This window comes from Lynx canadensis, chromosome A1 (genome assembly GCF_007474595.2).
Source record: "Lynx canadensis isolate LIC74 chromosome A1, mLynCan4.pri.v2, whole genome shotgun sequence".
NCBI lineage: Eukaryota > Metazoa > Chordata > Mammalia > Carnivora > Felidae > Lynx > Lynx canadensis.
This window is the reverse complement of record NC_044303.2, coordinates 2,299,951-2,322,392: the sequence shown is the minus strand read 5'-3', so window position 1 is coordinate 2,322,392 and position 22,442 is coordinate 2,299,951. Positions and strand designations below refer to the sequence as shown.

Below are 22,442 nucleotides of genomic sequence, written 5' to 3'. Positions count from 1 at the left end.
CCACGTCAGGCTCTGTAGTGACAGCTCGGAGCCTGGAGCCTGCTTCAGATTCTGTGTCTTCCTCTCTCTCTCTGCCCCTTCCCTACTCATGCGCGCTCTCTCTCTCTCTCTCTCTCTCTCTCTCTCAAAAACAAATAAACATTAAAAAAGAAAAAGAGGGGCGCCTGGGTGGCGCAGTCGGTTAAGCGTCCGACTTCAGCCAGGTCACGATCTCGCGGTCTGTGAGTTCGAGCCCCGCATCAGGCTCTGGGCTGATGGCTAGGAGCCTGGAGCCTGTTTCCGATTCTGTGTCTCCCTCTCTCTCTGCCCCTCCCCCGTTCATGCTCTGTCTCTCTCTGTCCCAAAAATAAATAAAAAAAAAAAAAAAGTTGAAAAAAAAAATAAAAAAGAAAAAGAATTATTAAAAAAATTTTCTGTTTACGTGTTTTATTTAACTGGGGTATTATTAAGGAATTAAGTTGTGAGGTCTGCATACAGTAGAGAATCTACATAGAAAATGTTTTAATACCATGTTCTTTAATAGATGTTTTTAAATAATAAAATACTCATCAGGTAAGAAATAATTTTCTCAAACTCTCTGAGCGATTACAATTTTAATTAAAGTCTGGGGAGGAGGAACGGGGCCGGGCATCTAAAGTGAGAAGAGAAGGCCTCAGAGAGATCCAGAGGAATACCAACATTTAAGGCAGTGGAAGAGGAAGCAGTGCCCAAGGAAGAGACTAGGGCAGAGCGATCAAAGACGCGAAAGAGAATCAAGCTGATGTTAACACAGAAGCCAAGAGGAGAAAGTGTTAGGGGAAGAGAAAATTAAGTTCAGACCACTTGAGAGACCTGGGTGTGAACAAAAGGAATTAGAGGGCAGTAGCTGGGGACGGAGACAGACCCAGGGAATGTTGGTTCATGTTAGACCAAGAGACTTGAGCACGTCTCCCGTTGATGAGAGGGAGAGATAGGAAGTGAGAGAAAGGAAGCATGAGTGGGAAGTATGAGACTCCTGGAAAATGGGAGAGAAGGGATTGTCTTCAGAGCACCAATGGGAGGACCAGCATGCCACAGGGTGCACAGCTTTTCCATTGCACCAGTAAGAAAGGATGTATACAGGTGGGAGTTTCGTGCAGATTTTGCAAATTCAGTGGCAAGAACCTGAAGCAGGTCGTTTTGGATAGCTCTGATTGTTTTTATAAAGTAGGACGTGTGGAGAAAGGAGGTTCAAGGTAGCTTCTGTGATTAGGAAAGAGACCCAACCAGAGAGTTCTAGGAAACCTCAAGGGATCGAAGAAGGGACCTCAAGGGACCGACGGAAGATAGCGTCGGTCGTGAAAGAATAGTCACCAGTCAGTGCAGTGATGGGACGATCTCCTGCCGGCTACGGGTGGGAGTCGAAATGTCGGACAGCTGTATTAGAGTTGGGATTTTGCTGAGCGAATGGGTAGGAGGAGGGTCACAGGCTAGGGAATTCAGGCTGTTGAGGGGAAAGAGGTTTTAAGTAATGAGCCATGGAATCTGAGCAAGATAATAGAGAAGAAAGTCGAATTGCAAAAGAAAGGAAAGGGGAGATGAAAAGAAGAAAGTGGAACAGGGCAGTGAGATCTGCCAGTGAGGTTGAAAGCCAGCTCTAGCAGGAGTCCCAGAGCCGAACAGAGCTGGCAGTCAACGAGTAAAGTGCTGAGGTTTACGATTTCAGAGCTGAAACGGTTCTGGGTGATTTCGGGGTTCTAGGTATAGTCCTGGAATTCGAATCTCAAGAACTGGTTCTCAAGGATGTGAGAGAGTGTGATCCGAACCAGCTACTGAAGCCTTGGGTGACTGAGAGATGGGGAGAGGGCACTTTGGTAGATGACCGCTGAAAGGAAGAACAGACAGTGGCCTAGCCGGACGACATGTGCCTCAAAGGAACAGAAACTTTTGTTAAGAGGTTAGAAGAAAAAAGGTCTGGAATTAGCAGTGAGGCGGGGAAAGAATGAGTAACCTGCCTTTCAGAAGTCCTTAGCGGAGATCCAGGTTTCAGATAAGGCAAGACCACGCATACAGTGAATGAATAGGTGAAAGGTGTTTACTGTGGAGAGAATTTCCGGGCGCAGTAAGAAAATCTGGGTAGGAGTAGAGGAGTGGGAGACCGGTTGAGTCAGGAGAGACGAAGCATAGACCAGCATGCAGATGTGTAAACACAGAGGACAGGCGCCATTTCGGAGGGGTGTGAAGCCGCCGAGGGCAGTTGGAGGTCAGCCGAGAGGTAGGCGGAACCTTAATCTTCGGTACCTGTAGAGGGTGTGTTAACGAGCTTAGACCTTATCCTGGGAACCGTGGGCTGCCCTTGAGTTTAAAGTGAGCAAGTGACAGATGAGAGCAATCACTGTGGCAGCTGGCTAGTGAATGGAGTGAGGAGGTTTTGCAGTAAGGGTAAGAGGTCGTGTGCTGGAGAGGAGGTAATGGAAACGGAGAGAAGAGTGTAGGTTTGATAGATATTTGGGTGATATTTGGTGATAGAGCGATGGGCCTTAATGACTGACTGGATATGAGAGGGAGCAAGAAAAAGGAAACATGTCCGATGCCCAGATTTCTGGTTTAGGCGAATGATGGCGCCGTTCGCCAGGATACGTGGATCGTAGGGGAAAGAGCGGGGGGGGGGGGGGGGGGGGGGGGGGGGAGAGAATGAGTCCGGTTTAGGACATAAGGCGTTCAGATTTTCTTATCGTCATCGAAAATGGCACTGGAAGCCACGGTGGCAGATGTGACCACGTAGGAAGCACTGAGGGGAGAAGAGGCCCCCAGATAGATCAGGTCAGTTAATGGACGGGCAGAAGAGGAGGAGCCCTTTAAGCGGCCTGAGAAGGGGTGGTCGGCCGGGGGCTCACCCAGGGGAGCGGCCTGGCGGTGCGGTGCCGGAAGTGCTTCCAAACAAATGCACAGGCTCGGTAACAACACGAATACCGGAAATATGTACTGAAGGCTTCCTACGTATCACATCGTATGCGTAGCCCTCTGCACGCACGTATTACCGTGTTCGGTCCTCAGCGTTCCTTTGAGGAAGGTACCCTCGTTTCATACTCCCGTGTTCTAGACGAGTTAACTGAGGCGCAAAGAGGTTACGTAACCTGCCCAAAGTCCTAGACGGGGAGTAAAAGCACTTCCTAAATGGCGTTTAGCTTTACTCTCCTATGTATTCACGTCGAATTTGACTTCAGTGAGTGTCTGTGGAATGTATTTAAAGACACCCGTACAAGTAGGCGGAGGACCTGCGTGGTCCTTTTCACGTAAGGACCAGTCTGTGACAGGTAGAAAAAGGGTCCACCTGAAGGTGGCGATGAATGAATAACAGATCACGTTCTCTCCTGTTATCTGAGGAAGGAGTTGGAGAATTAAGCTGCGCGTGTAATTTCCAAGTCAGTCGTTCATGGCCCCTTTATTGAGTGCAGAAGACTTGCGACCATTTAGCTCGAGAGATTTACGACATTCCCAAATCAACATTTGTTTTCACTTTGTTTTTGTATGTCAGCGTTGGTTTTAAAGTAAGTGTAGAATAAGTGTATCACGTAACGCTCCATAAGAAGGAAAACAAAATGTGACGGGGGGGGGGGGGGGGCACATTGGCACCCTGACTGCAAGAAGGCAGCAGCAATCAAACTGCTGATTATCAGCGAGTATCGATCCTGCTCGCACGTCAGTGGGTCGGCATCTGGTGAACCGCATAGACTTTACGTACACTTGACGAGTGCTCCTCGTACGAAACGTGACACCACCCCACCCCAGCCCTCACCTGATTCCTTCCAGCCGGCACCACAACATCCCTATGTACTTTTGTCAAGTGGGAATTTCCTGGGAGGTAGTCTCTGGGTAGTGAATAAGGGTATATTCTGGACTCGCAGGCTTATATTCAAATTTTTCCTGGTTTTAGGACCTCGGGTAGTTACTTAATCTCTTTCATTCTCATTTTCATCACCTTTAAAACAAGATAGTAATGCCCGCCTTCATGGGTTTGTTGAAAGGGTGTAATTAAGATGTTCGTAACATTTATAGTATCTGCTACATGGCCGTAAAAACTGACGAAGATCATGGGCTGTGTTTATAACTGATAATACTGGCAGTGTTGGGATTGCTGTATGTTTTCATAAGATTTTAATGTTAACCAGACCTTGGCCTCTTATTAGTGAATTTATAAATTAAAATAAGTAATACCTTTAAAGTCATAGTTAATAGAGATTTTAGGAAATTGTCGTTAATCTGGCACTTTAGAGTGGTTTTAGGTATAATATTTAAACCCCAAATACTGATATTTAGATCAAAGCTACAGCTTTGAGGTATCCTTTCATGACAGATACTTTCTGAATGCATTTTGAGACTTGAAGAAAAATATCATATTTACCAGTTGTGAAAACTTGAGTGATGTCTATAGATATAAACTCATTTACTTTAAATTTTTTTTAATGTTTATTTATTTTTGAGAGACAGAGACAGAGCATGAGCGGGGGAAGGACAGACAGGGAGAGGGAGACACAGAATCTGAAACGGGCTCCACGCTCTGAGCTGTCGGCACAGAGCCCGACGCGGGGCTTGAATCCACAAACTGTGAGATCGTGACCTGAGCTGAAGTCGGACGCTCAACCGTCTGAGCCACCCAGGTGCCCCCAAACTAGTTACTTTATATCTGGTTGTATTTTTCCCCTGAAGAAAGGAAGCCAGGGCAGGGGGAAGGCAAATTCCAGAAAAATTCTGACCTTGTGGCAGAATATTAGTCTAAGTAGGAGGTTAATTCAGCATTCGTATAAAGCATTAATACAAATATGTAATTTTAGGAATTAAAAGTTATTCTTAAGGCGAATTCATAAAATAAAAACCGAAGACAGAAAATTTAAGTTATTTTAAGAGAGGGGTGCCTGCGTGGCTCATTCGGTTAAGTGCCCAGTTCTTGATTTCGTCTCAGGTCATTATCTCAAGGTTTGTGAGTTCGATCCCAGCGTTGGGATGCTCTCTCTCTCTCTCCCTGTTTCTCTGCCCTGTGCACATGCACGCTCTCTCTCCTCTCTCTCTCAGAATAAATAAAGACACTTTAAAAAATTTACCTTAAGAGAAAAGTATCTGAGAGATAAAAGATTAATCTGTAGTACTCACACGAGAGACTCCTTTTGAAGGCCCTCAGAAGCACACTTCACTCCCGCAGAGAAGTAACCTCCACAGGCCTCATTCCCTGCCATTAACCTGCCCCACTTTGGGGAGTGCCTTAAATGCCACCTGCTGTTCTGGCCAGACTTCCCTCGCCCGTCGGCTTCCTGCCCATTGGCCATCCTCCTCTGTTAAAGTCATCTCTGGAACCACCGGAGGTCTTGTTCTTTCTCACGTTTTCATTTTGTTACACTGTGCCGTCTCTCATATCTGTAATTAAACCACAACTTCTCTAAGAGGAAGACTCCGTGTGGTCGTTGGCCTAGCACGTTGCCTAAATGTTCTCTGGCACGTAACAGATAGTCCTCTAAGATTGCATTCCAGGGGCGCCTGGGTGGCTCAGTCGGTGAAGCATCTGACTTCGGCTCAGGTCACGATCCCTCGGTTTGTGGGTTCGAGCCCCGCGTCGGGCTCAGAGCCTGGAGTCCTCTTCGGATTCTGTGTCTCCTTCCTCTCTGCCCCTCGCCCACTCACAGTGTATCTCTCTCTCCTTCAAAAATAAATAAACATTAAAAGAAATCAAAATTGCATTCCATGCTAATTATATTTCATGCTGATTAATGTTAACATTGACATTGCTGATGACAAATTATTCTGACCTATTTGAGTGAGTCTCTGGAATATTTTTGTTACAAACCTGAGTTAGCCTTTCTGTGAATTGAAAGTGTGAAGACTACATGTTTTTAAAACTATTTTCCAGTTAAAACTGTTTGGCACTTTATACGGATCTTTTTCCCAGTTATAATTGGTATCACTTATCAGCAAAATTAAATCCACTTAGCAATAACATTGTCATAAATTTTAGAAAGAATACATTGACTTTATCAACACCGAAATAAAAGCATGAAATTATCACCAAGTAATTTTATTTTCTTTTTCATTTAGACACTTTTTTGATGTAAAATATTTCTAAAATATCCTAGGTGAAATGTTTGCCCCCTGGTAGCCAACATTTTATCGGTTTAATGACTCACAGCTATTTTATAGAATGTTTTTCCTTTTCCTGACCTAGATCTTCTCTAAATTGAAGTTATTCACTGTATTACCGTATTTTATGTGGTCTATAGTCATTTCAGAGTTCATTACCTATAAAATGAAGTCGCTTAAAGTAAAGAAACCTGATCTTGGCAGCCTTGTGCACAAAACAGGTTTTTTAAGTTGCGCTACCTGACTGTAGATTATAAGAACATATGCCTAATATCATATTCCGTGTCCACAATCATGAAGGTAATTATTAAAACCAGTAGAATTCACAATGAAGTATATCCTGTCCTGTGCCCGGAAGAATTCTGTGAATTTTAAACCTTTTGTTCCTTTACATAAAGTAAAGGGGCCGTGCCTCCAAAGCTACCGCCTCTGTCTCGGGCAGCCGACAGGACAGCCGCGTCCTCTCCCCGTCACCGTCACCGTGTGACGGGAGCACCGTTCCCTGTGACGGGAAGGGCCGCCTGCCTCCCGCATTGGTGCCGGGCCTCTTCTGTTGCCTTCCCGAGACTTCTCACCCTGCTGTTACGCCCCCCCCCCCTGCCCCATTCTCTGTCCCGCACTCTGTCGCGCTTTCTTACATAGCGACTTCCGGACATCTCCCATCTTTGAGCAAAAGCCTCCCTCCGGTGACCCTACATCTGCCTCCTGCTCTCTCCATACTTCTCGGCCCTTTTCGTAGCCAAGCCCTTTGGGCTGCACCCACCCTCCGGCGGCACCACTCTTGTCGGGACCATCAGTGACCGCCCTGTTACCGGACCCGGGGAAGATATTCTGCATTCTCGACGCCCAGGACCCCGGCAGTACCGATGCCGTTACCTACTCTCACCCCAGGGCTTCTAGGACCCCGTACTTTGTCGTGTTGTTTTCTTACCATCCTAGGGGTTCCCTCCTAGGAAACCTTCCGTGAAATTCGGCCATGAGCCACCTAAACTGGGGAAATCAAACAGGCCCTTCTGATGGGGGGAGTCTGAATGAAGGGGCTGACCTCTCAGTCCTGAGCAAGCAGTGAGAAAGCCCATCTCACAGGAGGGGATGGAGTTTGAAGGCGAAATGTAAGAAACTCGGAAGGAAGTAGGAGGCTGTTGGGCAGATGAAGGGCAATGTCTTTGAGACCTGAAGTGTGACGCGGGGGTCGAGACTTCAAAGAGCAGTAGGCAGACACCCCTTTTCTTGGCAGAGGGAAGGTCGCGAGTGGTGGCAGTGCTTCCGTAACACGGATGGTGATGCAGGCCTGGAAGCAGCGGTGAGGTTTGAAGGGAAGGTAGTTACGACGGTTTCCAAAACTGTGTTTACTTACGGTCTTAGCTCTTCAGGCAGGGGAAAAAAAATCTGTAGGTTTTCTTTATTCTCTTCTTCTTTTGGGGGGAGGGTTTTTTTTTTTTTTTAAGTTTTATTCTCTTCTTGAAATTGAGAGCACTGTTCTCCTCATTCAGCCTCTGCTCGCAGCATAAGATGCGTGAAGCATTTTCGCATATTGGCAGATGAGGAATTGGAAAAGCATCGTCATGACAAGTATTCTGTCAGGATTCTCTTAGAGTGTGGCCATTTCCAGAAACCGTGGTTCTGGTCTCCAGGAGAAGGACTGTGAATCTGTGTATCTTTACAGATATATAGAGGACACTGAGGGAGATGATCGGGAACTTCTTTATTTTCTTTACTTTCAGGCACCTATATGTCTGTATGTCTCTCTCTCCATATATATATATATATATATATATATATATATATATATAAACTGTCACTCTCTCTCTCCATATATATATATATATATATATATATATATACATATATATATATATATATATATATAAAACTGTCAAGGGAGATAAATTCATCAGCCTACTCACACATTTTCCTGTTGGGTAGTTCTCTCTCCCTGTTCCTTACATAGCTGGAGGACTATTTATATTCCCAGAAAGAATAGGGGCATCGTACATTTCCAAGATTTCTAAAAGCATTAAAAGCCAGTATTTCTAGATGGCTGGGGAGAAGGCCCTTCGTGATGGACTGTCAGAAAAGCAAAACGGAAGTCCGTAGCAGAAAGGTTGATATTTTTTCCTTTAGGTAAAGTGCACGAGGATAATAGTGTGAGAAATAGGGGAAAGGAGACAGACAGAAAGAGAGAGAGAGAGAGCTTAGGAGGAAGCAGAGGAATAAGTGACTGCAAGGATAGACAATATCGATGGCATTCATTTCAAAGTCAGCAAGAAGGAATAAATAATCTGCACTGGGCAGCCGCAGGAGGGGAATGAAACCTAACTTCCTGCCATTGACCCCAGAGCGTATGAAAGCACAGCCTTCGTTAATGAAGGACAGGTAGGGAGATCGGGACTCAGAGTATGACTGAATGATGGCAAGAAGGGTAAGCAGCCGACAGGGAGATGCGCGGCAGCGTTGCGTGCGAAAGGGCAGAGTGAGAGCCGCGAGCTCCCCGTTCCTCCAAATGCTGGCCTCCCTTAGCGTGGGCTTTCCTGTGCCGGCCCGCGTTCCACTCTGACCGCGAGGTCAGGCCCGACCCTTCGTGTTCTCCGTCCCTCCAGCAGCACGTCTGCTGCACGACTCTGGAGCTGGCAAGAGGGCGCCCAGCCCTGGGGACGGAAGGGGTCTGGAGCCTCACCAGTCCCGTGTGCCCTTGGAGCTCGTACGTTTCTTTAGTGTCTACTGCATCTGTAAGATGAAGGCAACGGTCTCTGCTTCCACAGTTACGGTGGGAATAACGTCCGTACGGCTTCTCCACCGTGCCTTGAGGTCAAGGCCGGAAAGATCTCTTTTTTATTAGGCAAATCCAAGTGCCACGAGTTCTCTTGGATTCTTTGAAACTCCGTGATCCCAGTTCTCTTGGGACCTCTCTTTCTGTCGTCGGTTTCTCCGCCTCCTCCTGGCCACGCAACACCGGTGCTCCCTAGGATCTGTCCGCTTACGGTTCTCCTGCTCCCCTTGGTTTGGCATCTGTGTGTGCCGCTGGGACTCTCAGATCCCAGATCCCCGGCCGTGTCCCCGTCTCCGGCCCAGGCCGCTCTCCTGAGCGCCAGACTTCGGTATCTCAGCCTGCTGCCCGATGCCTGCTCGCGCGTCTCTCGGTTCCCTGGAGCTTCCCGTATTCCAGACCCAACTCCTCATCTTCCCCTAAACCCGCACCTTTATTTCTAGTGTCGTTTGGTAGGACTGCTTTTCACCCACCCCGTCGAAACCCAGCAAATCTCTTGGAACCCTTTCTCTCGGTGCCGCTCCCACCCCGCAGATGGAGTCAAACACAGTCTTCCTGATGTCGCCTGCTGGGTATTTATCTACTTCCTCCTCCCTTCTGCGGCTAGAGAAGAAGTTACAGGAAACAGACCAAGAAAAAAATCTTGGAGAGGGTCTTAACAGTTTTTTGTTTTTCTCTGAAATACACAAATTGAAATGTGCATTTTCAACTTAAAGAAAAAACACTGATACGGGGCGCCTGGGTGGCTCTGTCGGTTGAGCGTCTGACTTCGGCTCAGGTCACAATCTCACGGTTAGCGGGTTCGAGCCCCGCGTCCGGCTCTGTGCCGACAGCTCGGAGCCTGGAGCCTCCCTTGGATTCTGTGTCTCCCTCTCTCTCTCTGCCCCTCCCCCGCTCATGCTTTGTCTCACTGTTTCTCAAAAATAAATAAATGTAAAAAAAATTTTTTTTAAAACACTAATATGAATATTATAATAGAGGAGAGATTCAACAGGTACACTTTTTTCACATATGCTTTGTTGATTTTTTTTATTTCTTTATTGATATTAATGAAGTCACTTGAAAAGAATGTAAAATTTAGCTACATTGAGAACAATTTTAAATATTCCATTTTACCACATAAAATAAATATCAAAAATTACACCATATGATAACTAGCAAAAAATAGTATACCTTTGAAATAAGAAAATAACTTACCCACCATTCATTACTATAAAGAAAAGTACGAGTTATCGTGCTTTTTTTTGCAAGTTCCAAAAAGGTTTTATTACCTCCAGAGAGGAGAGGTTCAGTCCTTGGCTGCCGCTTCCCTCATGTCTTCCTCTCGGCACAGACGTGTGTCCCCACCCTGTTCTTGGTGAACTTGAGGACGCACTTGTCCTCGGAGACCTTGAGCAGCCCCATGGCACGCCGCTCGATGGACAACACTGCACACCTCTCACATCACGTCCTGCGCGAGCCTGGTGTGCTTGCCGAGGCGCCCGTGGCCGCGGCTGTGCCTCAACTTGCTCCCGTCCTTAGTCGCCTTGTGGCCCTCGTTGAGGCCCAAGGCCAAAGGGCAGTGCACAGCCACGGCTGCTACTCCTCAGGGACTCGCGCAGCGTGCGGCTCGTATGCGTTCTTGTAAACTGAGCAGAATTCTGGGGGCGCCTGGGTGGCTCAGTCGGTAAGCATCCGACTTCGGCTCGGGTCATGATCTCACAGCGTGTGGGTTCAAGCCCCGTGTCGGCCTCTGTCCTGACATCTCGGAGCCTGGAGCCTGGTTTGGATTCTGACTCCCTCTCTCTGCGCCTCCCCCGCTCGCACTTTGTGTGTGTCTCTCTCTCTCTCTCTCTCTCTCTCTCTCTCTCCTTCAAAAATAAATATAGGGGCGCCTGGGTGGCTCAGTTGGATAAGCGTCCGACTTCGGCTCAGGTCATGATCTCGCTTGTGGGTTCGAGCCCCACGTCGGGCTCTGTGCTGACAGCTCGGAGCCTGGAGCCTGCTTCGGATTCTGGGTCTCCCTCTGTCTCTCTCTCTCAAGGGTAAATAAACATTTAAATAAATAAGTAAATATTAATTTTTTTTTATTTTAAACTGAGCAGAATTCTCGATATAATACAGTCCTTAAAGATGTACTGAATATAAATTAAATACATTGTAAGGTATATAAACATGTTCTTATGATAGATGTATTAATCTCGCTTTGGGAAACAGAGTTCTCAAAATTGCATTCAGTAGCAAGTCATTTTTTAGAATGGTTCCAAATTTAAAATATTTTTAGAGAAGCATAGTCATTAACAGAATTTAATCCTCTCTTCTTGTGGCCCTTCCTTAAGGATTCATTAACAAATTTTTAAATACAGTTATTTAAAATACTTTCCTATTTGGCATGTACTTTTAAAACATTGCCATTTACTTTACAATTAAATGTAAGAGATATGTATTGTTTTTCCTGTATTCCAAAGTGGCAGTTTCCTTTAAAAGCGTTTTCAGAAGGCAGATATTGAGAATGCTATTGTAGAATTATATTTTTTTTAATTTTAATTGTAGAACGATATTATTTATGATGTACTTGAGAGTGTAGGTGCTGTTTTATACTGTCTCAACTCTGTTTATTCAAGCTTTTTATTCAAGTCAGCATGTCAAAGAAAGACACTGGAATTTTCTTTCTTACAAAGTCCCCATTTAGAGGACGTGTACCTGTGTGGAAAGAAGAGAAGAGTGAGGCCTCCTCTTGGCACTAAGCCCACGTCAGTCTAGCATTTTGGCCATTTTTTCACATTACCATAGTCCTCTGAAAATTGGAGGGGGAAAAAAAGCCACTCTCCACTTTACTGAGGCTGCCAAGGGATGAAATACTTTGATCCTTCAACTGACACCAGAGCACTTCTCTCGGGTACACGATATGACAAAACACATTTTTTTTTCTCTCTCCATATAAACACTGAACGTTTTTAAGGAAAAATATCTGAAAACGCACTGTGGGCTTTTTTATTAAAAAGAAGTACACTGGCTCCAAAATAAAAACAACCAAAAAGTTGGTAATGCACAAAAATATAAGTCATTAAAAATATTATTTTAATATTATCATTTAAATTTAAAATATATGCCTGAAGTTACTTGTAGCTAAACCATTGAATTACCTGGATAGAAAGTCCTTACCTGCCTTGCTCTGAACTTGGGCCCCAAGTCTATGCGCCATCTGATTGGGAGCCGTTAGGATCACTGCCATCACCCTCTGCGGGAGTTCATTCCTATGTCTAGGCTACCATAGGCCTTAGTTCCCATTGCTTCTTCCACATGGATGTTATTTCGGACCATCAGTGACTTTTTAATTTTCATATTTAGTTTTCATATTCAGCCTTATCTGTCATCCCACCCCACTTAATTAAATTTTCATCCATCCTTTGAAGACCATTTTTAGAATTACTTCCTCTGTGACATCTCTGATCACCTCTGACATCTCTGCAAATGATTTCACATACTTCCAAAGTCGGTAACTTTTACTATCACGGTCTCTTAGTAGTATATAGCATTTTTATAAACATTTTTATTCTGGCCTCCTTGATGGAAGTGTACAGTACCATCTATTACAAATTCTTGCCAAAAATCCAACTTGAATCTCAGCACACTTCTGGATCCAAGGACTAGTGTGTAGAAAATACAGAAGTTAGAGGAACATTTGAAATGACACCAAGAAGATGCAGTCAGCAAAATTCTAGACGATAAGAAACTTTACAGGACTGATGACCAGGCATCTTTAACAACTAAGTTGAAAGAGAGGGGGGAAAGACACGGGAGAATCTATAGATTTTTTAAAAGAGATTTACAGCACAGGGAACAAAAGAAAAATGTTAAACTTTTGTGAATCAAAGTACACAGAAAAGAGAGTGAAAAGACAACCCACAGAATGGGAGAAAATATTTGCAAATCATATATAGGGGTTAAAATCCAGTATATATAAAGAACTCCTGTAACTCAACGACAACAAAAAACCAAACAACCCAATTGAAAGGGAAAGACTGGAATAGACATTTCTTTGAAGAAGATACGTGATTGACTAATTCCCACATGAAAAGATGCTCCACATCACCAACCATTAGGGAAATGCACATCAAAACCACAATGAGACAGCACATAATAAATACCATTATTATCAAGAAAAAAAATTAACAAGTGCTGGCAAGGATGTGGAGAAATGATAACCTCTCTGCACTGTTAGTGGGAATGTAAAATGGTGCCACCACTTTTGAAAAAAGCATGGGTGTTCCTCAAATTAAACATAGAGAATGACCATATGATCCAACAGTTCCCCTCTGGGTACGTACCCAAAAGAATTAAAAGCAGAGATTCAAACAGATATTTGTACACCAGTGTTTGTAGCAGCATTAATCACAATAGCCAAAGAGTGGAAACAACCCAGATGTCCATCAACGGATGGATAAACAAAATGGGGCCTATGCATATAGTGGAGTATTATTCAACCTTAAACAGGAATGGAATTCTGACACGTGCTACCATGTGGATGAACCTTGAAGACATGATGCTAAGTGAAGTGAGCCAGGCACAAAAGGACAAATATTGTATGATTCCATCTATATGAGGTCCCTAGAGTAGGTGAATTCATAGAGACAGCAAATAGGGTAGAGATTATAGGGGCTGGAGGCAGAATGAATGGAGTTAGTGTTTCATGGGTATGGGGTTTCAGTTTGTGGTGATAAAAAAAGTTTTGATAATCATTGCAAAACAGTGTGAATTTACTTAATGCCACTACCCTGTACATTTAAAAATGGCTAAAATGGCAAATTCTGTTATGGGTATTTTGCCACAACAACAACAACAACAAAAAAGTGACCTGAGTCCTGTTGACCAAGTACAATGCAAGGACCTTCCTTGAATCCTGATTTGAGAACACTTGAAAAATTAGTTTTCTGATACAGGGACGTTTGTAAAAAGTGGTATGAATCTGATGATATTGAGGGATTATTGGTAATTATTTGGAGGGAGGGAGCCGTGCTTCTAGAGATACAGCTTGGATTTTCTACTATGAAATAATATATGAGATTTGTTTCAAAATAACCCAGTGGGAAGTGGGAGAAAGGAATGGAAAGAGGTATAGATAAACCAAGATCTGTCATTAATTACTAATGATTACATTATTACATAATGATTAATTATTATTACATAATAATTACATTATTGTCTGATAATTACTGAAGCTGATATATGTATAATACAGTTATTCATTATATTCTCTCTACTTTTGTGTGTGATTGAAGTTTTCCATGATAAAGTTCTTTTTAATTGTGTATTTCGCTATTATATCAAATTTATGATCCGGAAGGAAAATTTTTTTGGCTTATCGGGAGGCCATGGTTTACAAGGTACATTTTCTGTATCTGTTGCTATTCTTTTCATTGCAGGCACATAAAACCAGACACTATCTATTTGAGCAAGAAAGGACAGACGTGGAGCTAGTGGCCAGACGCAGAGCTAGCTTCAAGTTCAACTTAATCCAGGGCTCAGACATCACCAGTATCCATCTTTCATACCTGCCAATTAGGATTGGCTGCATTCTGAGGCCCTAAACACTGGCCGTCTGGCAGTTCCAGGCCCTCTTGCCACTGCCTCACATTCCTAAGTGAAACATTCTCACATCATCAGAGCCCAGGAGGGCTGGCGGAGGGAAAAAAATGAAGTGAAGGATTCAGCGTTCTCCTCAGAAATGCCACTCTGAGTGACCCAGCCTAGGTCAAGGCCCATCGCGAGTGCCTGCAGTCAGACACGTGCAGCTGCTCCTTAGCTTGGCTCAGCTCCTTGCCCATCGGTGCGCCGATTCTGTGAGAGGACAGCGATTGGCTGAGCCAGCCAGCATCCACCTTGAGGGGTGACAGTGGGTAGTCCTGCGCCTGGCCTGCATGTCGAGAATGGAGAAGGCACGGTTCCCCGAAGGAAGATCAAGTTACTGCTGCAAAGATTTAATTTTCTTATTTTAAATAATATAGTTTGGCCCTTGGTATACCAAGATCCCCGTCACTCTCCTGAATTTTCAAATTGCTTCACTTGAGATACTGTGAATGGTGAAATTTGAGTGCGAATCGCATAAAGTGCCATGCAAATCAAACCTGTAGTGGATGCCTGTTATTTGCTAGCCAACATCCATCCCTCCTTTTACTGGTAATCGTAACCTGATGAAAAAACACAGTATTTTTTTTTAAGTATTAGTACTGTACTTAACTCTCTATTGTAGAAGTTTTCCACCGTATCAAAGAGAGGTAAATTAAAGTAAAAATGTGTGTGTTTTTAATTCAGTGAAGTTTCCATATAGTACCTGTATGTGATTACTTCTAAACCATCTAAAACTTATTTCCTGATGTTTTTATTTTCTCTCTTTCAGGACTGATATCATATACCGAGTATCTTTTCTTGCTTACCATCCTCACTAGTAAGTATCCCACGGTTTGTCTCTGTGATCATGTGGAATTCTCTGTTCTTGCCAAACAGTGTTTTGGAAGTTTGACATTTATGTCTTTTTTCATTGCTATCTTAGTTTCCGTGTCAACAGAATGATACTGTTGGATTAGATTATCCCTTCTACCTCCCTTGTACTATGGCTCCCCATAACTTTGTCTCCTTAAAAGACTTGTTGAACAGAAGAATAAGATTTAACCTTCGCATATTTAAAACCCCTCATTAGATACTCTTCAAACTTCCTGATCAGTACTCTTCAGACTGGTCATGAAAATCGAGGAATGAGTGAGAAACTTTCACAACTTGGAGCAGAGTAAGGAGACATAACAACTAAATGCAACATGATTTCTTTCAATTTTTTTTTAATGTTTATTTTTGAGAGAGAGAGAGAGAGAGAGAGAGAACAGGGGAGGGGCAGAGAGAGAGAGAGGAAGAAACAGAATCTGAAGCAGGCTCCAAGCTCCTAGCTGTCAGCACAGAGCTGGACTCATGAGCTCAAACTCAGGAGCCGTGAGATCATGACCTGAGCCGAAGTCAGACGCTTAACCAACTGAGCCACCCAAGTGCCCCCAACATGACTTCTTATATATGATCCTAAAATAGAAAAATAGCATTGATGGACATGAAATCCAAATAAAGTCTGTAGTTCAGTTGAAAATACTACTACCAGTGTTAATTTCTTAGTTTTGACAACAATACTGTGGTTATATAAGATGTTAAAAATAGAGGAAGCTGGGTGAAGAGTATGAGAACTCACTATGCTATCTTTACAACATTTCTTAGGGCTAAAATTATTTAAAAATAAAGTTTGGTTTTTTTCCTATTTATTTATTTTTGAGAGAGAGAGAACAAGCAGGGGAGGGGCAGAGAGAGAGGCAGACACAGAATCCGAAGCCGGTTCCAGTCCCTGAGCTGTCAGCACAGAGCCCGACGGGGGGCTCGAACCCACCAACAGTGAGATCATCACTTGAGCTGAAGTCAGAGACTTAGCCAGCTGACCACCCAGGCGCCCCTCGAAATAAAAAGCTTTTTAAAAACCCTACTCTGAGAGGGGCGACGGTTGGTTAAGCGTCTGAGTCTTGATATTGGCTCCGGTCGAGGTCTGGCAGTCATGAGATCGAGCCTCGTGTCGGGCTCCACACGGAGCATGGAGCCTGCTTGGGATTCTTTCTGTCACTCTGTCTCTGCCCCTCCCCTGCTCACTCGCTCTCGCCCTCTCGCTCTCAAAATAAATAAATAAACCTGAAAAACAAAAACCCTACTCCGAGGAAAGGAAATCAAGAGTAATAATCTGTACGAAAATAGCCGAGCTATCATGAGAATAGAGGAAACCCCTGGTAGGGTTAAAGAAATAAATGAAGTTCTCAAATGGATTTTGCCTTGAGAAGCAGAGCATTTAGCAGCAGAACAACACGTCTTCGGAAATAGATCAGCCTCTGAAAATTGTTATAAGAAGAGGTCGTTTTTTCTCTGTTGAGGCACTTGCATAATAGTTTCTGGAAGCTTTTTTTTTTTCAAATTCGAAGACCTAGGGATCAGCAAATATAATTTGCATTTCACCAACATTTAAATAACTATTCGCTTTTCACTTAATTACAGAACCCCATACTGGGTTTCATGTTGCTTTTAAAATGCTGGATGCAGATGGTAATGAGATGGTTGAGAAAAAGGAATTTTTTAAGGTAAGTAGATGCTACTTATTTTTGGCTTATCATAAACCACTTGGGTGTTTGTGTGATTTTACATTTCCATAAAAATAGAAATTATATCCACTGCTTACATATGAAATGTCAAGAAATCATTTGTACATTTGGAAGTGTTAAATTTTCCGTAGTGCAGCCTTGAGGGAAACTGTTGAGGAACAGAGTATAAGATGCCTGTGGGAGAAATGGACTTAAGCATCTACGTTTTGTAGGGTTTTGTTTTATGATAATGATAACGATAATATATATAATATATATAACGATAATAGAAATGATAGAAAAATGAAAAAGCTACAATAGGTATAAATGGGTGCAGGTTTTCCAGGAATTTGCTAAGACTAATATTTGAAAAGCTGGAAATATGTTGAAGTGAAAATATGTTTCCAAGACAACTCTAGGACATGTGACCAGTAAATTTTACTTCATTCCAAGAATGTTGATGGTAGTATTAAAAAAAACCTCACTGTGCATAAACTGTTGAGTATGTGACAGAGTTAAATGTTGTTATTTTTTTAAACTGTTTTAACGTTTACTTATTATTGAGAGAAGGAGAGAGACAGAGCATGAACATGGGAGGAGCAGAGAGAGGGGGAGACACAGAGTCAGAAGCAGGCTCCAGGCTCTGAGCTGTCAGCACAGAGCCCGACACGGGCCTCAAACCCACGAACCGTGAGATCGTGACCTGAGCCGAAGTCAGAACCTTTACCTACTGAGCCACCCAGGCGCCCCGAGTTAAATGTTTTTTATCTATTAGAGTGTTTTGTGGAGAAAAAAACACAACATAGTAAATAGCTAACACAGTGCTTTGTACATACTGACTTCTTTGAACCATGATTGGTAATGCATACATACATAAATGACTATGACTTTTTTTTAAAAAAGCCTTTAAGACCTGAAGCAAATGGACTCTTTTACATGTAGGAATGTAAAAGAAACACACATTTTGGAAAACGAAATTGGCAGTTTCTTAACTATACTTGGCAATTCTACTCCCATGTATTTAGTCAAAGGAAGAAAACATGTTCACCCAAAGACCTGTGTATGAATGTTCGTAACAGCTTTATTCATAATAGCCCCGAACTGGAAACAGACCCTAAGTGTTCATCAAGTGACTAGATAAACAAATTGCATTCATACAATAAAATACTACTCAGCGATATAAAGGAAAAGTTACTGATAAACACAACAACATGGATGAATCAAGGTGAAACAGACAGTATACAGAGCGGGTGATTCCTCGGATACGAAACTCTAGAAAAGGAGCGTATCTACACTAACAGAAAGCGGATCATTGGCACCCTGGGGCTGAGAGGGAGTGAGGAGTTGACTGCAGTTTCCATGAGGGAGCCTCCTGAAGTGCTAGAAATATTTCAGATCTTGGGGAGGGTGGTAGTGACATGGGCATGTAAATGTGTCAAAACCCATCGAACTGTATGTGTTTTATTATCATACAAACTATACGTCAGTAACCCCTTTGACAAGGTTCCATACCACAGGCTTTGCAAATTTAATTACTAAGATATTTGGTTCTATGTATAAGAAACTGTCTCAAAGACTAGAAGCGAAGGACATAGCAAAAGTTCTAATCAGAGAATAAACATAAAACAGAAAATAGGCTCATAAGTATTTAGCATATGTGGAAATCTGGAAGAGGATATAAAGAGTGCATGAATGTTAGCATACGGGGGAGACTAAGGTCAGCGACATGAACATCTGTGTGAGTAAACAGGTGAAATTCTCAGTGTTGGAAAGTGTAGCACAATCCATCTTACCCAGTGTGGCCGCCATTGGTAATTGTTCCACTGCCTTAAAAAGTCTGTCCGAGTGGGGAATCATTTTTAAAGGTAAAGATACTTACATAACAGGCTTTTTAATTAACTTAAGTAAATACACATCCTTTTTTTCTTTTTTTTTAACATTTTTCTTTATTTCTCTTTGTATCCATTTTGGAACCAAGGCCTTTTCTTTAGAGTGGAGCCACTGAGTGGATTCTTGCTACACAGTCTCATCATTTATCATCTGCAGTTTCCACTTTGTTTTCTTTAAAGGGCAGAAAAGATGTGAAGACAGGTATGAAGCACTCAATGTAGAATCCTTCAAGATTTGGTGATTTTCCCCACTCTTTACAGACATACCCTAGCTAATCAGAAGCAACTTTTTTTTAGTAGTGTCCCTTTATAACACAGCTCTGAAGTATTCCTCTCACTTTTTTATTGCAGCAACTCTTTTCAGACTCCTTTTTCATGGATACAGGCATTTGCATTATTGCAAGTGACTTCACCCACACCCCTTTGTGCATGTAGTCAGGGCCCATGAACTCAATGAAACAAGCTAGCCACCAGGACAGGAATCGATGCAGGCTGTCCCCTCGCGGCTTCCTTGACATGGCGTTTTCTGAGGGGCCTGGCAGCTCCCGGTGACAGTGGCCCGCTCATTTCAGGGTGTTGCCAAACATAAGACAGTAAATGTTACGCTTTTATGTTTGGAGTTCATATCGCTTTCAAAAACAAAAAGAAAACTCACATAAACTGTCTTCTGTGCTTGGTGCATCCATTTCAGGCTCTTCTCGTTTCTTTCACCAAATAGTTGTCTTTGAACCTACATTCTCACCTCAGGCAAAAAAAGGAGACCAATGTCCTAGTGTCCCCAAGTAGTTAACTTCTACCTTCAGCTTTCTGGTGTTTCCAGAAAACCACATTACTTCACAGAAACATTGAATTAAATAATTACGGTAACAAGTGCAATGAGCGTAATTGGTTTGGAAACACACAAAAATTAGAGCAGATACTGAGCTCAACTGCTGAGAGCAGGGATATGCAAGCAAGCTTGAGACTGGCCAGGAGCTCACTGGGAATATCTATCCCGGAGTTCTGCAGGGGCAGTAGGGAGCCTTGATTAATCTGCATTGGTTAAGTTTTTGGTTTTTTGTTTGTTTGGTTGGTTGGGTTTTTTTTGCTACATTTTATTTGAGGAAACAACCCAGTATACAACTATAGGAATTAAATTCTGGAGTATCTAGAAAGGAATGGACTCAGCATAACTATCCTCAATACCCTCAATATTTCAGACCAGTATGTTGGTATATAGTTCTTGAAGGTGTGCTAAAACACACAGAAAATACACCCTCACACTAGAACAGATACCTTTGGATTGTTGTGTGGTTAGGTGTACTTTACAAAACACACAGAAAAGTTTCAAAACAGGAACAACTGAAATAATGGGAGGTAAGAAGCTGCTTTATGAGGACCTATCTTAAAAGTAGGTGTGTGTCATGGAAAGACGAAATGTATGATCTTCTATGTAGAATCCAACAAAAAATCAGACTCCTAGAAAGAGATCAGACTTGTGGTTACCAGAGGCGAGGTTGGGAATTGAAGGAAGGTGGTCAAAAGGTACAAACTTGGAGCTAGAAGATGAGTCAGTGCTGGGGGTGTAACGTGCATCACGACAGCCATAGGGTTTACATAGGAACGTGGTTAAGAGAGTGAACCCTAGGAGCTACTATAACAAGGAGAAAAGATTTTTTTTTTTTGCCTTTTTTTTTGCATGTGTATGAGATGATGGATGTTAACTTACTGCAGTAATCATTTCAGAACTTCTCTAAGTCAAATCATTGTACACAGGGAGGTATGTCGATTATATCTCAGTACAACTGGAAAAAGATAAGACTCATGGAGGTCTCCTTCTCTCTCTGCCCACCCCCCCTTGCTGGTGCTCGCTCTCTCTCTCTCTCTCTCTCTCTCAAAAATAAATAATAAAAAAAACTTTTTTTTAATTAAAAAAGGCATCGCTAGTTTCCTATCACTGGTGTCAGTGAGATCTTTATGTCAGTTCTAGTCATCTAGTTTTTCTTCCAATCTCCATGTACCGGGAAGACAGGCAACAAAGCTTGTTAAAATTAGGTATAAAATACAGACTCTATTACTTGCACTCTCCAGTAAAGTAGCCAGTAGCCATATGTAGCTTTTGGGCCCTTGAAATTTGGCTTGTGGCCAAAAAAAACTTAAGTTTTTACATTTTAATTAATGTAAAATCTAAATTTGAAACCTGATATTCCCTTTAGGTGTTCAGAAATTTTTACATGTGTTTGAAGCTACCTGGGTATAGGGAGCCCCTTTTAAATTGTAAATCTTATGAAATCTGAACTCAGATCAAGTATTTCCAATGAAATGTAAATCTGAATTGATTGTCCTGTAAATGTAAAATCCACAGTGGATTTTGAAGAAAAGAGAAAGGAACGTAAAACATCGGAATCTTTATATTAAATACATGATGAAGTGTGATGGGATATTAATTCATTTTCATGTGTCTTTTTTTGTTGTTTTTATTTTTTTGAATGTGGCTACTCAAAAATTTTAAATTACTTACGTAACTCCTTTATATTTCGATTGGACAGCACTGCTTTAGAATATACAAGACTATAAATTCTGAGAAAGTTTCGTACATATTTTATCATATGCCCTTAAAACAATTGTTTCAAATGCTGAAAAAGATTTTTCTTACGCGTGGGTTTGCATCTTACATAAGAAAGCTGGAGGATTCCAGAGGATTGAAGTTGCCTAAGTATACTTCCAGATAAGTGAAGTTTCACTTACTGTTCAGAAAAACAGGTAGTAATCTTCCAGAATTCAACTTCTTAAAGTGGCAGAAGTTAAAAGTAACAGAAAGTTATGGAGAAAACTATACTATGTAACTGCTTAAAGAATATTGGGAATGTTTCACATATTCAAAACATGTGGTTTGAAAAAGATAGAAATTGTTTCATTCTAACTTCATTGTAAGCAAGTGTTAGCAAATTTGCTTGTTAGCCACGAATCAGTATGGATAAAGTTTATCATTATAGAGCAACCGGATTAGGAAGGCAGCATGGAATTCTACAGAGAAGGTGAGGGTAGTTTAAATGGACAAAATGGGGGGAAAGAATAAAATAAAATAAAATAAAATAAAATAAAATAAAATAAAATAAAATAAAATAAAATAATAAAATAAAAGGATTTCTAGGTATCATGGCTCCTACTCAGGACCTCAGATGAAAAATTACTCACAAAGCAAGCAGGAAAGGAAATACTAGATAGTCATCATAAATTTATCTTTAAATTCAATTTCATTCAGCATAGGAAAACAGAAATAACCATATTGCTCTATTTAGCACCAACAGTCATTAAATGACCGTCATTACCGGTCCCTCGGGGAAAGAAACTTTATAAAATACAGACCGCTGTAAAAGCATTGTTGCTGTCCCTGTGTGGCCGACATGTGAAGAGACACCTCAGAGGCAGAGTCCCCAATGTGAACTGTACTTCACCACCGGGAGAAACCAGCGGACAGCTGTCAGAGATAATTGTGCTTCAGTTTTCAAAAATTATCTCTGTCCACAGTGTGAAAGCTGAACTAGAAGAGAAGAGATTGGAGATAGGTGGCTTGTTACACTA

General features: G+C 42.3%; 1 protein-coding gene across 1 annotated transcript in view; it reads left to right on the top strand.

The window, feature by feature from the left end:
- The window catches only part of MICU2 (mitochondrial calcium uptake 2), a 144,529-nt gene that overhangs the window by 63,142 nt on the left and 58,945 nt on the right, over positions 1-22,442 (top strand). The window contains exons 5-6 of the mRNA XM_030307776.1: positions 15,234-15,281; positions 16,907-16,989. Coding sequence (XP_030163636.1) covers positions 15,234-15,281; positions 16,907-16,989 — 131 coding nt within the window. The remainder of the gene's footprint in view (positions 1-15,233; positions 15,282-16,906; positions 16,990-22,442) is intronic.